General features: G+C 42.3%; 1 protein-coding gene across 7 annotated transcripts in view; it reads left to right on the forward strand.

The window, feature by feature from the left end:
- Galphas (G protein alpha s subunit) overlaps positions 1 to 14,132 on the forward strand; it is a 238,054-nt gene that overhangs the window by 44,599 nt on the left and 179,323 nt on the right. For all 7 annotated transcript variants that reach the window (XR_012823267.1, XM_075671665.1, XM_075671682.1 and 4 more), the window contains exons 6-8: positions 4,789 to 4,843; positions 4,900 to 4,973; positions 13,222 to 13,401. Coding sequence is in view for 6 of the 7 variants with exons in the window: in XM_075671665.1 (XP_075527780.1) it covers positions 4,789 to 4,843; positions 4,900 to 4,973; positions 13,222 to 13,401 (309 nt within the window). In the remaining variant the exon portion in view is untranslated. The remainder of the gene's footprint in view (positions 1 to 4,788; positions 4,844 to 4,899; positions 4,974 to 13,221; positions 13,402 to 14,132) is intronic.

The raw sequence follows: 14,132 nt of genomic DNA on the forward strand, positions 1-14,132 counted from the left end.
GGACTAAAAGAACAACACGTACGATGGACAAGGCGCTACTTCTAATTAACTTCCAACTTTTCATCAAGTATGCAAAACCAACTCGCCCACATCAAGCTTCTGCTGCTTTAGAATGAAGCATTTATATACAACTTTCTGGGCAACATAAGGAAACAGATGAAAACACTTTGGTGGTCTGATGTCGCTAGTAAGACTTGGGCATTCTGGTTTTAAGGGAGGTCCCACAATAGCTCTACCACATCCATATGCCTGGATTTTAACCTTATATGCAGACGGCTTGGTTTTGAGTTTGTTGAACATGAGAGTACAAATATTATTTGGTGGGTCAAGGCAGCGTAGGCTCCATTATGCATTGCAAGATAACTGACCTAGAGAAAGGTTATTTTCTTTAGATGAGCACTGTGCATGTTTGTACGGCTTGCTGACCAGAAGGATGATTGGAAGTTGTACCATGCCTTCCTTAGACAGTGATCCAACTTTCTATAGTTGACTGTATTTGTGACAGATCATACACTGAGGTGTACCAGAGGCTATTGAGGTGGCATGTGGCACTGTTTTCAGAAGGCTGCAGGAGTGTCCCTACTGGGGAATTTAGTATGTGTAGGGAAATGTGGAATAACAGAAGTTCCTTTTTTAATAAAGCAGCCCGATAATTTTCCAGAATTGTTGCTCATTAATTTATTTCCCTTGTAATGTGCATTCTTAAACTGTTCCTCATATTTGCTAAAATGTAAGCCTCCTTCCTTGCTCATCAAAACTGAACCAAGGGGGTTAGCTGCTACACATACCAATAACAAAGTCAGAGAAAGTGCAGTTAAACCTCGCTATAACGAAGTAGGTAAAATCAGCAATTTTCTTCGTTATGTCTAAATTTTGTTGCATTGAAATTTGACCTTTTGTGCAAATAAGTACAGTCGCAGATCGATTTTATTGGGAAGGCTGTCTACGGCTAGGATCTGGCGGATCGCGTGCGTAGACGAAAACTTTTTCATATGTGGGTCGATTCTGAAGATAAGTGCAATACCGGGCCAACCCGTGGTGGAGGTGAAGCAGGCGTTAAGCACTATCCATACGTGGGCCGATCCCGAAGGTAGTGAATGTCGGGCTGACCCGCGGTGGAGGTAAAGCAGGCATTAAGCATTCCCCTCCACATACGTGGGCGGTCGCTGAAGATGGTGCAATGCCAGGTCGACCCACGGCTTAAGTGAAGCAAGTGTTAAGCACTTCCCATACGTGGGCCTATCCCGAAGATAGTGCAATACCGGGCCTACCCGCCGCGGAGATGCAGTTCGCCATTATTTAAGGCACCCACATACACAGCTTCGCTGGTCACCCTTCTTCACAGAGGGGAAGAGCACTTAGTTTTTTCTCACGTTGTAAGGGGCCACAGAATTTTCCGAATTATAGGGCAATTGAAAAAAGCAAATTTGAATGAGAAAACAATTCATTATGATGAGTTAGCAACAAATGATATGGTTTCATGCCATGTTGACGATATCTTCACATAGGCGGTACGAATTAAGCGAAGCCAGCCACACTATCGTGTGCACTCTGCCCCACAGCTGCTAGCGTCACCTGCACTGGGACGATGATATCATGGAAAGCGCCAGCAGCGGGGAGCGACTACTCCGTCTGCCGTGTCTCCAAAATTTGAGATTACACAACCTTCAATACTAAACACGCCGGAAGACATTACATGATGCCACTCCATGTCAGCACGCCCACTCTTTGCACACGCGGCAGATTACCTCTAAAGCCTGTTTCACATGCAAGCGATTGAGCATATGGAGCGAAAAGCGGTGCAGCGCTGCGAAGCTTTTTGTGAGGTGTTGTTTCACATGCATTGCCACTGCGCGTTTTCTGCTGCTGCGAATACCAATGTTGCTGGTAAAAAATACTGGACTTTCAGCCAGTTTCAGTAGTTTGCAACTACCAACACAAGAATTGTTTTGTCCCTGCTTTTTAAATTTTTATTTTATCGATACATATCCTGCGTTTTGAGTATTTAAAGCATGCTTACTTTTTATCTTTTGTGTTGTTTTTGTAAAAAAAAAATTCGCATATGCGGCGCACAAACCCGCGAGCGGCTCTGTACTGTGCCATAATGGACGCTAGTGTGTCGGCGGAGATGGATTTATGTGCGCCACATGATGATTCTTGCACGCATCTTTTGCATGTATTTAGATAGGAGCACCCGAGCTAAAGCTTCCGCTTAACTAAAGGAATGCCAACTTTCTTTTTCTCACCGCTGCGTAAGTAAAACAATACTTGTCCAACTCGACTGCGTAGAATAACCGCACGCAATAAAGAAAAATTCAAGAAACGTGTGATGTGTGCGTAAACCGGGACAATAAATACATACAAACGCGTGCGTGTAGGAGTGCGACGAAGAGCACTTCTGTGCGAATCACGGCAAGCGCACGAAGTCTGCGCGGCGACAAAGATTGTTTCCGACAAGCTTCAGCATTTCGCTAGAGAGGCGAGAAAAATTACCTTTAACACAAGCATCATCATGCCTTTCAAAAGTCTGTAGCATTAAAAAAAAAACAACACTAACAATCTTGCAGTTCAATACAACTGGTGTCTTTCCTTACCGGTGTCAGTGTTTTAGCAAGGCGTCCCTGTCTTCCCAAAGGGACTCCCCAATTGCAGAACTTGTCTTTCACATTCCACAGCTGTGGCCGTTTCGAAACCTCACTGATTAGCAATTCGTTGAAAAGCTATCTTGGCATGCTGCCCGTACCACATGTAGCAAGTAAATAAACATCGTCCTATGCACAGGTTTTCGCACACCATCCTCCACTGGTCACATGGCAAGGCGGGCCGTCATTGGTTCGGAAGCAGCGCTGCCATCGCGATGAAATTCCAACTTGCCGGAACCTCGCAGCTCCAGCTGCTAGTGCTGCTGCCGTTGCTCGAAACAGGTTTCTGCGTTGCGGCGGAGCGAATCGCGAGAATTTTCGTTTGCATGTGAAACAGGCTTAAAGCAAGGTGTGCGGCTGCGTATGCGCGCAGTGGGCAGCCACAGCCAACTTCACCTCTCCCCACTTTTCTGTCCTACCCTTAGCGCGCGCTTGATCACGTTACCACGAGCTTGCTCCCCTCCCCCTCTTTCCCTTTGCTCGCGCCGGGAGGCGGCACTCGTGTGTTTAGCCACCACCTTTCTTTCTCACTCTTGCACACTTTCACTCGCTCCTAAAGCACAAAGTGCATGGGGCCCGATAGGATCTTATCGCACTTGACTTTATGTGGAACATGATGTGGCTTCACTTCAGGGTTCGCTCTTGTCGCACCGCTGGTGATTTGAGAGCTGCATTTGCAAGCAGCTGCTTGTAATTCAATCATTTGACGATCTGCGTCTGCGGAAGCTTCCATTTATTGGCTGGGCATTCCTTTGCTGTGGAAGTAAAATTTTGTCATAGTGAAATCGCATACAAATACACTTCGTTATATTGAGGTTCTAATTACATAGATATCTATCGTCTATGGTAGATATATAACGTGAGGTATCTATCGATTCTGAAAAATTAAATATTTCGTTGTGTAGTGAATTTCATTATATTGAGGTTTAACTGTAGTTGTAAAGTTGAAATGAAGCGATCCAAAGGGGTTTCACATGTACAAAAATAAGGGTTTGCCGGGTAAATTTTTGTTCATCATCATCATCATGCACTGTCATAGTCACTCATGCTATCTCTAGCTGTGGAGCCTATCCTGGCACTGCTTAAAGGGCCGTGCCCCATGACAAATTTTGGTTATAGACTGGAAACACCATCTAGGGAGCGTTTTACTGAAATAATATTTAAAATCAGTTCACTATTGGAGGAGGTTGAATTGTCCTGTTACCAAGCCACCAGAAGATGTGTGTTACTGTCAACAGAGATTCTCCCCCTTTGCCTCGAGTAGTGTCCGCAAGGAATGCTCCTTCCCTGCCTTCCATACCAAAGTTGAGGGACCTCATTACGTTCACGTGATGAGCCCCCACCCCACCCCTCTCCCTAATTTTTCCTCATTCTTTTTTTTTCTTGTGCCGCACACTTCCAGTGGTAGCATTGCCCATTCTCTTGGCTGATTAACTGGTCATGTGCCAGTGTTGGTGACGTCGCAGGCTATCTTATTGTTACAGGCAGTGCATCTTGCATAGAGGCATTTGTGCATGTAACCTTGTCTCTCTCGTGAGAAGGGAGCGTGGCCATCTGTTCGAAATTTCAACAGTTTTCATGCCGCACAGCAGTTTCGTACTAATCATCGCTACAGTATTATTTACACACTGTGCTTGTCTATTTGCAGTGTCCAAACCTGGTGAGGGGCCCTTTAAGCTAACTTGCCCATCGGTGCCCATAATAATTTGTATACCGGTTTTATGAAGCCAGTTTGTGATGCTTCAGCATGAGATTTTGCTGTTGCATCTTCTTTAAAATCTGCAGCTGTTAAAAATTAAACTGGTTTCTCGCATGTGTACTCATGTTTATGGGCCACTCCTCTGTCCTGAAATGGGGGTGATGGGAGATAAGGGCTAGTGGTTTACTTTTAAAAATTTAGAAATATAGAGCTTCAAAATATAGTGTTGTATAGTTGCGGTTGTGTGGTAGTTTAGTCCCTATAAGTTCTTTTGCTTCATTATAAACTTTTATTGCTACTAAATATTTTGACAGTTCATAAGTCAAAGAAACCTGTTGATGCTTGACAGTAATTCCTACTTCCATTAAAGTTAGTCTTGTTAGGCAGGTCAGAGCTGTAGCAAATCAATGCCATTACTGGCATTCATTAAGTTTAATTTTTCTGCAGTTTTCTGGACAGAGTGGCTACAATTAAGCAACCAGATTATACTCCAAATGAACAGGTAAGTTTATGTATGTCGGTTTGGTGAGCTGCTAACCAGATTATTTTATTTCCTAGGACATTCTGCGGTGCCGAGTGTTAACCTCAGGAATTTTTGAGACAAAATTTCAAGTGGACAAGGTCAACTTCCAGTAAGTTTGCCGCCAATTTTGATTGCAGCTTGTTGGCGTTTGCGTAGTAGTAGTTCGTAGTAGTTATTACTGCTGTAAGACTGCTATATGTCGTTATGTTATATTATGTTTCACTGTAACTATTGATAAGAACTTCTGTACTTGACATAGTGTGGAGATATTTAATGTGAAGGTTCTAGCCTAAGTATGACCCTTTTAAGCAATTAATGCTTTATCTCCCATTGTCGGCGACCTTCAATTGATTTTTTTGCCAAAAGCAAGAGTTGTTATCCAGGCACTCGAATGAGAACATCCAGGCGAGTTGCGAGAACAAAACGAGATCACCCGGGCAACCAGTCAAAACATTAAAAAATGCGGTCCCTGGTCCTCAATCCTTTGTACTGGACTGCATTACATACACTAGTTACCGCCCAAAGAAGCTGCAAAAAATATTGCTTCTGAGTTTTTCGTTACGTTTGTTCACAATATCACTCAAGCTGTAACTTCTATATGCTGAATTTTTGTTTGTCATTTCCAATAGTGACGTTCAAAAGGCACATACAGGGCACCATACACTTCATTGTCATCTTTTGGCGCTGAGCGCTTGTTTGAATGCCAGCGATCCGCGAGTTCCATGGCCTGGGTTCTGCGCTGCAACAAGAGGTGGCACGAAGCTGCATGGCGCCTCCTTTAGGCCCTTCTACCTGCCATGGTGGCTTAGCAGTTATGGTGTTGCGCTGCTAAACACGAGGTCACAGCATCAAATGCCAGCAGCAGTGGCTGCATTTCGAAGGAGGCGAAATGCAAAAAAGCTTGTGTCCTGTGCATTCGGGGCACATAAAAGCCCCTGGTGGTCAGAATTAATCAAGAGTCCCCCATTACGACGTGCCTCATAATCAAATAGTTTTGGCACGTAAAATCCTCGAATTAAAATCATTCTTGTTCTAATTGGGCAGTGCACTCTGTCCCCCTGGTGTTTTTCGCTGCCTGTCGTGCCGCCTTCACCTGGTTTTCTCCTCCTAGCTGGGCAGTGTCCATACGGACCAGTGCACAGTATGGCATGGTGCGGTGTGCCGTTGCAAACATGCACTACACCCATTTTAGGATTGTGGCTAGTATCATCTCCAACCAGTCTGATTTGCCAGTTGCCATTTCATGCTTACATCTTTTCTCGATTATGGGAGAGCCAGTAATTTTTTTGAGATGCACCAGCACCCAAGTTATACGTGTTGACAAGGATGATGGCTGGAAGGTATGACTTGCGAAGTGGCAGCCATTTGAACGGTTCAAAAGAAACCTGTAGGATTGACAGTAACAATCTTATACAGCATACCGAGTTACCATTGAATGTAAATTCTTTATATGTTTTCAAGTGTACTTTGGCATTGACATTTTCTCTAGTGTATGCTACACGAAAAAGAGAATTTGTTTATATTTCCTATTAAATTGAGGAGACTAGCCCTTGTGTATTAGTTCTATATAGGGACCTTGCCACAGCTGCAGGAGGCAGAGCATGTCAGTTTTGCTAACAGCCAGTATGGCATTATGTTGTGAGCTGATGTGCCACTCGCTGCATCTGCTAGATATTGGTTTTCCTGTGCATGCTCCCAAGTGTTGCGTTCCCAAGTGCTTAGTCACACTGTATTGATGTAGCAAAGACTTCAGATTCTGAATACAATTATAACTAGGGATGCATGGATATTTTAACCCTTTGAAGGTCAATTACGTAAATCTACGGCGCCGCGAACAAGACCAAAAAATGGTCGATGCTGTATATTTACGGCGCCGTCTGCACCTTTAAAAAGCACGAATTTCTTAACTTCTTCTTTTCTGTCATGTGCTGCCACTATGTGGGAATGAAGGGAATTTTTTTTGCGCGCCTCCCTCTCTCAGTTTTTGTTTCATGGTTTGTTTTAGAGCTAGTTTGCTTTCGTGCATCTATATACTACCACTCGCGCATTGGTGCGCGCGCGGGCGGCGGTGATTCTGGTTTTGTGCCGCGGGCGGTTTCGGCTTCTTGTGCTTGCAAAACTGATGGCTATCTCGTTACTAATCGCTCAAAGGGCTACTGCCTTTTTCTCGCTCGTTTAGTGCTCACAGGGGTGCGCATAGGAAGGATGCCGCTGTGCATGCGTTTCCGTTGCTTTTTTTTTTTTGACAAGCGAAAACTAATTGCCTCTGGTTGGCGATAAGGTGAAGATTAACGGAAGTTTGTCACACATTGTGCTTTTTTGACGGACACACAACCACACAGTTTTCTTGAGTGCGCGCACCTACGCAGTTTGATTACGCTATGGATGTACATATTCGATGTTAGTGTAAGAGCAGGAAAATTTCAGTCTTGCGAAATATTCTCGTGTGTGCACATTCAAGGCCTTGAACTATGTGTATAAAAATGCATCAAATTTTTCATTTTTATAAGTTTATTTCCTTTTTATTGTTGTTATTCATGAATGAAGAGTACATATTTACCAACGCAAAATATTTTTTTGTCACTTTATGGTCACCCTAGAAAAATTGCGGTAAAGTTTTTTTCAAAACAAGTCCCTAAGAAGAATTGAAATCTGCAATAAAAAAAAAAATCGACCCTGGGCGGTTGCGTATGGCGAAAAAAATCGACCCTCAAAGGATTAAATCTTGAGTTTTGAGTTGAATACTGGTCTGCTATTCCATTTGTATTTGACAATTAACTATCCTAAATTAGTTGAATATATGTTTCTGTTTGAATCTAAAGAATATCAACACCTATTGGAGTTTACAGGGAGGAAGAAGTATTCAACTGGCAACTTTCTGAATGATTCTGCTGCAGGACAGCCATAGTTGGTTGTGCAGAGGCAGCAGTTCCGAAGCGTGGAGCAGACAGCTCCTGCACAATCATTTTCAATCATTACAGAAGAATGTCTCGCTTTTAGCAGCTTATGAATTTTTTGTCTCAATTGAAGCTAAGGAATTTTTGGCTACTCTTGTCATGTTGACATCTCTCTAACACAATAATGTGGTGCGGCAACGTATCATTTGTCCCCTTCAATGAACACGCATATCATGCGGCATGACATCATTGTCATGGTCACGGTGCACCTGATGATGAAAGGCAGTTGTTTATAATTTACTAACTCCTCAGTTGACCAGATGTTCAGTCGTAAACAGGTGTATCAAATCTAAAAGAGCCCTTTTTTATCAAATGGACTCCACATGCATTTTAGTGGGTTTCCGAGCTATCATGCACATTCTATTATGCTATTATTCGAAGCCTTCTAAGCAGATAAAACCAACTGTATATTGTTAGCAATCTGAAGAAGCAGATTGCTAAAAAATTTCAAAAACGGGACAATGAAGTAGACACATATAGATGCACAAGATGCGCAACACAGAAAATTCCATCTGTACCTGCGAGGACAGTACTATAGTGTCCTTCTTTCTGTTCCATCTGGATTTGCGTTACTTTGTTGTTTCTGATCTGCTACCAACTTGCTCAGCTGGTAATTTTAATTGTAGCGATGTATAGTGTCGATATAGTAGAGCAACCCAATTCGTCCGTAGTATTGCATGAGCGCCAACCAGATAGCATGTCAGGGCCTTGTAGTGGGGCAGACATGACTGTGTGAGTGGAACAGCCTAGAGGACTATATACACTGTGAAGCATGAACTTTAAGTGCATGAGGTCTTCCTTGCGCATTATTATTAATGCACAAGGATGTGACACTCGCATCATTTTATTAAAGAATTGGGTGGCTGCACGTATTCAGCTTCTTTAGTGGATGAAACGCTATAACAGATGAAACGGATATCAAAGCCAAGGACGGCTTGGGGGAAAGAATTAAACTATTAATTGATATGCAGAATTAACTGTGAATTAGGTTTGAATCGGCGTTTATCTTCATTTTATATAGTAATAAAGAAATGGAAAAGCAAGTTGAAAGTTACTGCATTTAGTTTAATGCATGTTAAATGCAATGTCGCAGATTGTACTAACCTTTATAGAGTGCCCTCCTTGCACCAGAGCATTAAGTTACTCTTCCAAACCATTGCTTCCTTGCTCCAAACAGCAAATTTTTCTGCTCTAAAAGTGCAAATTTCTGTTGCGACCTGCAATTTTTTTCTACTCCAAAAGACCCAGTGCCGCTTCTATCATTGTACTAATTTAATAACTTTTTGATGTTTATATTTGTTAGATATGTCAACACTGTTTTACAAGACATTCAAGAAAATCAATTTCAATTAATTCCGGCGTACTCTCTCTTGCGTGACTCTTTTTTACATGTCCAAAAGAAAGCCTATGAAACCTTTAAAAAAGATTACCTGGCTTCCTGCTTGTGGGCCACAGCAGTGCTGTTCTGTAGCACTCGTGTGATGAACCATTTTGGTCATAAATATGACATGTGGAATTTATTTTAGGTGGCTGCTACATTCATGCCCATGTTCAGGCTTGCCTTGCATAGAAAATTGATAGCTTGTGCTGCAATTTTTTAGAACTTGGCCTCGACAGTCTGCTTATGCTCCCACAAATGGTGTGTGCTCAGGTGCGATGCTTGCTGCTAGCAGCAATTTCATGGTCTTACCAAAGTAAATGGCCTGAGAAAAGAGCCACGAAAAGTACTCGTGCTGCAAACAGTTGAAATTGGAAGTTGTCTTCTCTGTTCTAAAACATAGTGTTGGCATATCTGCTGTAAGTATAACATTTAAACAGTTAGGTGAATAATTATGAACAATTCAAAAATACTGAGCACTTCAGGTTGCCTAATAGCATACAGTTGGTTTCATCCATGTGAAGCAGGCTTTGTTATTTTTTAACTTGATGCGTGAAAGCTGGGACACGCTGTATATTTCACTTTGTCCATTAATGAAAAAAAAAAAATTGGTATTCAATTACATATTTAAAGTTTTTTTTTGTCTCAACTATCCACATTTGATTTGATGATGAAATTTCACTATTCGAACACTCCTAATTATAGCAAACAAAAATTAAGTGAAATAATGTTTGCAAGCCTTTTTGTGAAGAATCCCCATCCTGAATATAGCATGCTTGAAGGTTGGCATTTATGAGTAGTACGTACTGCTTCAAGATTTCACTGTGTTCTTAATGTAGTGAGTAAATTCTTGTATTCAGTTAATACATTGAGTTTGAGAGTCATCATTGCTGACACAGTCTGTGAACATGAATGTTAATGTGCAACAGGCACGAAGCTGTATACATAGGATTGAAACAGGCTAGCAAAGAAACCCGCTGCGGTGGCTTAGTGGCTGTGGTGTTGCGCTGCTAAGCATGAGGTCGAGGGGTGAAATCCCGGCTGCGGCGGCTGTATTTTGATGGGGGCAAAATGCAAGATTGCCCGTGCCCTGTGCCCTGTGCATTGGGGGCACGTTTAAGATCCCCAGGTAGTCAAAATTAATCTGGAGTCCCCCGCAGTGTGCCTCATAATCAAATCGTGGTTTTGGCAAATAAAACCCCAGAATTCAATTCAGTTCTAGCAAAGCAAGTGTGCATCACAATGCTTATGGCAAGCACAGTACATAGCGTAGGCGTCAGTGTATGCATTGAGCTAGTAGTGCAGTTTTATTCCAATATCTTTGCATTATTGTATGTCAAGTAGTAGGTATCTGCACATCAAATGGATGAGTTTGCCTATATTGTGACGACTATTGTAGCTGCACTTTTCTTTCTGCGAAAACGTTTGCATTTAGTTGACATGCGGGCCCAAATGCCTGGTGTATGATAGGTGAAGCAGCAGTATATTGGTACGCAGTAGGGTTGCTTAATGCTGCTGCCTTATAGGTTGCTATCCTATCATGTTAACACACAATCGTGTATTTCAAGACGTGCTTTTGTTTACGCTCTTGAATTTAGCTTAGTCTTATCAAAATTCAGCACACCTTAGAGAGGAAGCAGCCTTACGCTATGTCAAGGTTCATCCTCAATTGTTGTCAGTCACTTGCACTATAATTTTGGGCCTGCAGCTACTGCGCTCTATTGCAAGTTCACTAATACCAATTGGAAGAGGCCTTACCAGAAGTTCAGGTTAGCAGAAGCACCCACAATATCCGGTTGTGTTTATCAAACTAGTGATGTTCAGTTAACTAGGACTGATAGCATACATAATGTGAAATTTTGATGTGACATAGACCGTTTTATCAGCGAGGAGGAACGTAGCCTCGGAACCAGCGCGCCGTGCTGCTCTCCTCCTTGCACTGGCATGTGCGGATTCCATTTTCTCCCAGCGGCAGCTTGCAATGGTAGCGGTTTAATTGCAGATCAGTGCGATTCTAACATGTTCTCTCAAGGAATTCTGCGTTGTCAGATGACTCAAGGTCAATGGGCTACCACTCTGCTGTATTCGGCTGCAAAAATAACTTTCGGAAGCAAGTATGAAGTGCATCTTCAGCCGCGGTGACTTCGTGGACACTGCCGCTGCGATAGCAGAGAAGTGTCTACTTTGTATTGCTGTCAGCATTAACAGAAAGGGCTTGATGCCATCGCGTGTATGTTCGGAACGTTTTGTTCCCAGTGAGGGCTGCGCGACAAACTTGGAACTCGGCACCCATGATCAAACTGTGATATGTAAGAAAGGTTTGTATTTGAGTCTCAATTATTGTGTATGAATGAAGTTAACTATTTCTTCGCACATATTAAAGTTATTCTGTTCAAACATGTTACAAGATTATCATGCTTGGCAACCAACGTTCTGGTGGAAGTTGACTGAGGACGTATTATGAATCCGAATCCCGTGCTTCTGAATCTCACCGGCAAGCTGTCGATGCCACTCATCGTGCGCTGTATTACTTCAGAAAATAAAGTTGCTGTTGCAAAGAGTAGCTCGTTTTTTAGCTCTCTCGAGTAGGTGAGGTGCCCTTGCAAGTACAGCCACCATTCAAGACCTAAGAGCGCATCATCTTTCAATGCATCGCATGCGTCTGGTTTATTGTGGCATATTCGCGGCCTCTATCATAAGCTCATTTTATCCTGGGCTGCTGAGCACGAGGTCGCGGGATCGAATCCCGGCCACGGCGGCCGCATTTCGATGGGGACGAAATGCGAAAACACCCGTGTGCTTAGATTTACGTGCACGTTAAAGAACCCCAGGTGGTCAAAATTTCCGGAGTCCTCCACTACGGCGTGCCTCTTAATCAGAAAGTGGTTTTGGCATGTAAAACCCCAAATATTATTATTATTATAAGCTCATTTTATCCATGTTAACAGCCGTTTCGATGGAGTTATTTTACGTTTCTTGATTTTGTAAAGCTTGATGCCCAGGTGTCATGTAAACAATGTTTAGAAAATTGTACCGTGAAAAGTTTAGGATAACGAAAGCTAGCAAAACGAGTTTCCTTGGGGCTTTGCAGTTACCTGGATTGGGATGTACACTGGTGCGGCACACCGCATGACACATGGAGACACTTCTGATTGTTGTTGCCTGAGTGATACTTTAATAGAGTTCAAGGCTAGACATACAATGATAGCACGTTACATGTATACATTATGTATCGACAATGTTCAGACTCGACTTGCCTCCTATTTCGATTGTGGGTAGAGCTGCGGGAGCGCCTCTGAGCCCGTCGCCATTAGATATTGCGGCTATACAGGAGCTAAAAGCTTAATGACGACATGCTAAGAAGTTTTCCTATCCAAAGAACTTGCTGACACCTCTTGGGAAAGCATGAAAACTTGCCACTTGTCGTCAACAGCATGTTTCCCTGCACGTTCCAGCGCGATCCCACATACCAGCATGGCGCTGGACGATAGATGGCACTGTGATTGCGAAATGGTGGCGCCCTCAATAAAATGGTCCATGATATGTGCTCTATGCTCTAAGGAAAAAGTTGTCTCTTATACTGTTTGCAAAAACCTCCAAACATTGTTAGTGTGGCTTTAGCCTATTCTGCATAAGTTGCTTGTTCAACACACACACAAAAAAAATCACTAATTGGCTTCAAGAAACTGCCGAGAACCTTCACATATCTGTAAGAATTCTGTTCATACAAGGCTGATTGACCATGTATAAGCATTGAATGTTAGTTCTTTAACTCATTGCGAGCTCCTTACAAATACATTTACACTGTAATGCTATGCAGTATAGACTTGTTTGATACTGTACCACCTGCCTTTTCCCGATTTTAAAAGTTTTTGTTGTTCGTAGATGGTTAATGCCTTACATGTGGGCTTAGCACTGAATTACTGCTACCATCAAGACTTGCTGCACCCAACGGTTTTTAGTCATTTCTATAGAGAGAGGTCTGAATACCTGCAATCTGCTGTGCTTTTTCTTGCATGCAGCATGTTTGACGTGGGTGGGCAAAGAGACGAAAGGCGCAAGTGGATCCAATGTTTTAATGACGTGACGGCCATCATCTTCGTAACCGCCTGCAGCAGCTATAATATGGTGCTTCGAGAGGATCCCAATCAAAACCGGTTGAGGGAGTCTCTTGATCTGTTCAAGAGCATCTGGAACAACAGGTAAGGTATTAAAATCAAGTGCATGTCAAGTTTGTTTGTGTGTATAATATGGGTGCCATACCAAAAGAAGTTAGTATTACAACTAATGAAGCATTTTCTATTGTGCACCATTGCTACAATGTTTTTGGGGCTTACACAAGAACCTCAGCATTTCAGTAGGGCATTTTTTAATCGAACATGCAGTAAACTGCATAAGAATTCAAACAATTTTAAGATAATAAAGAATTTTAACTTTCTGCTGCTGTATTATTCCTCAGATTTCACAGCCAGAAAGCATAATTTTGTCCGCACCTTTTAACAAAGTACTTGCAGCTGTTCTACTATCAGTTGTCCAGAAAAATGAAGAACCCCCATTGAAAGTTCATGTCACCATCAGAGAAAAGAGGTCTCCAAAGATGGTGCATAGCTTCAACTGCCTTTAGGTAACTAAGTTTGTCTGAACTGAGCGAATAATTTGTTTAACGATGCGGATCGAAAAATTGCATGGTTACAAAAAACTAATGTAGCAGCAAGCACAATATTTTTTGTCAACCTATGATTGCTAAAAATTTTTATTCCTTTATGAAAGCATTTAATTACGTACGTGCACTCAAGTGCTTGTATGTGTGGTTAAAACATTAAGAATTGTATGCATAGGGAAATTTGTAGAGATTAGAAGATATAAAATGGAAATAAATACATTTATATCCTTAGGTTTGTTTATTGTATGACTTTTGACTTGATGGCAGGTG

The sequence above is a fragment of the Dermacentor variabilis genome, chromosome 1, assembly GCF_050947875.1.
Source record: "Dermacentor variabilis isolate Ectoservices chromosome 1, ASM5094787v1, whole genome shotgun sequence".
NCBI classification, from domain to species: domain Eukaryota; kingdom Metazoa; phylum Arthropoda; class Arachnida; order Ixodida; family Ixodidae; genus Dermacentor; species Dermacentor variabilis.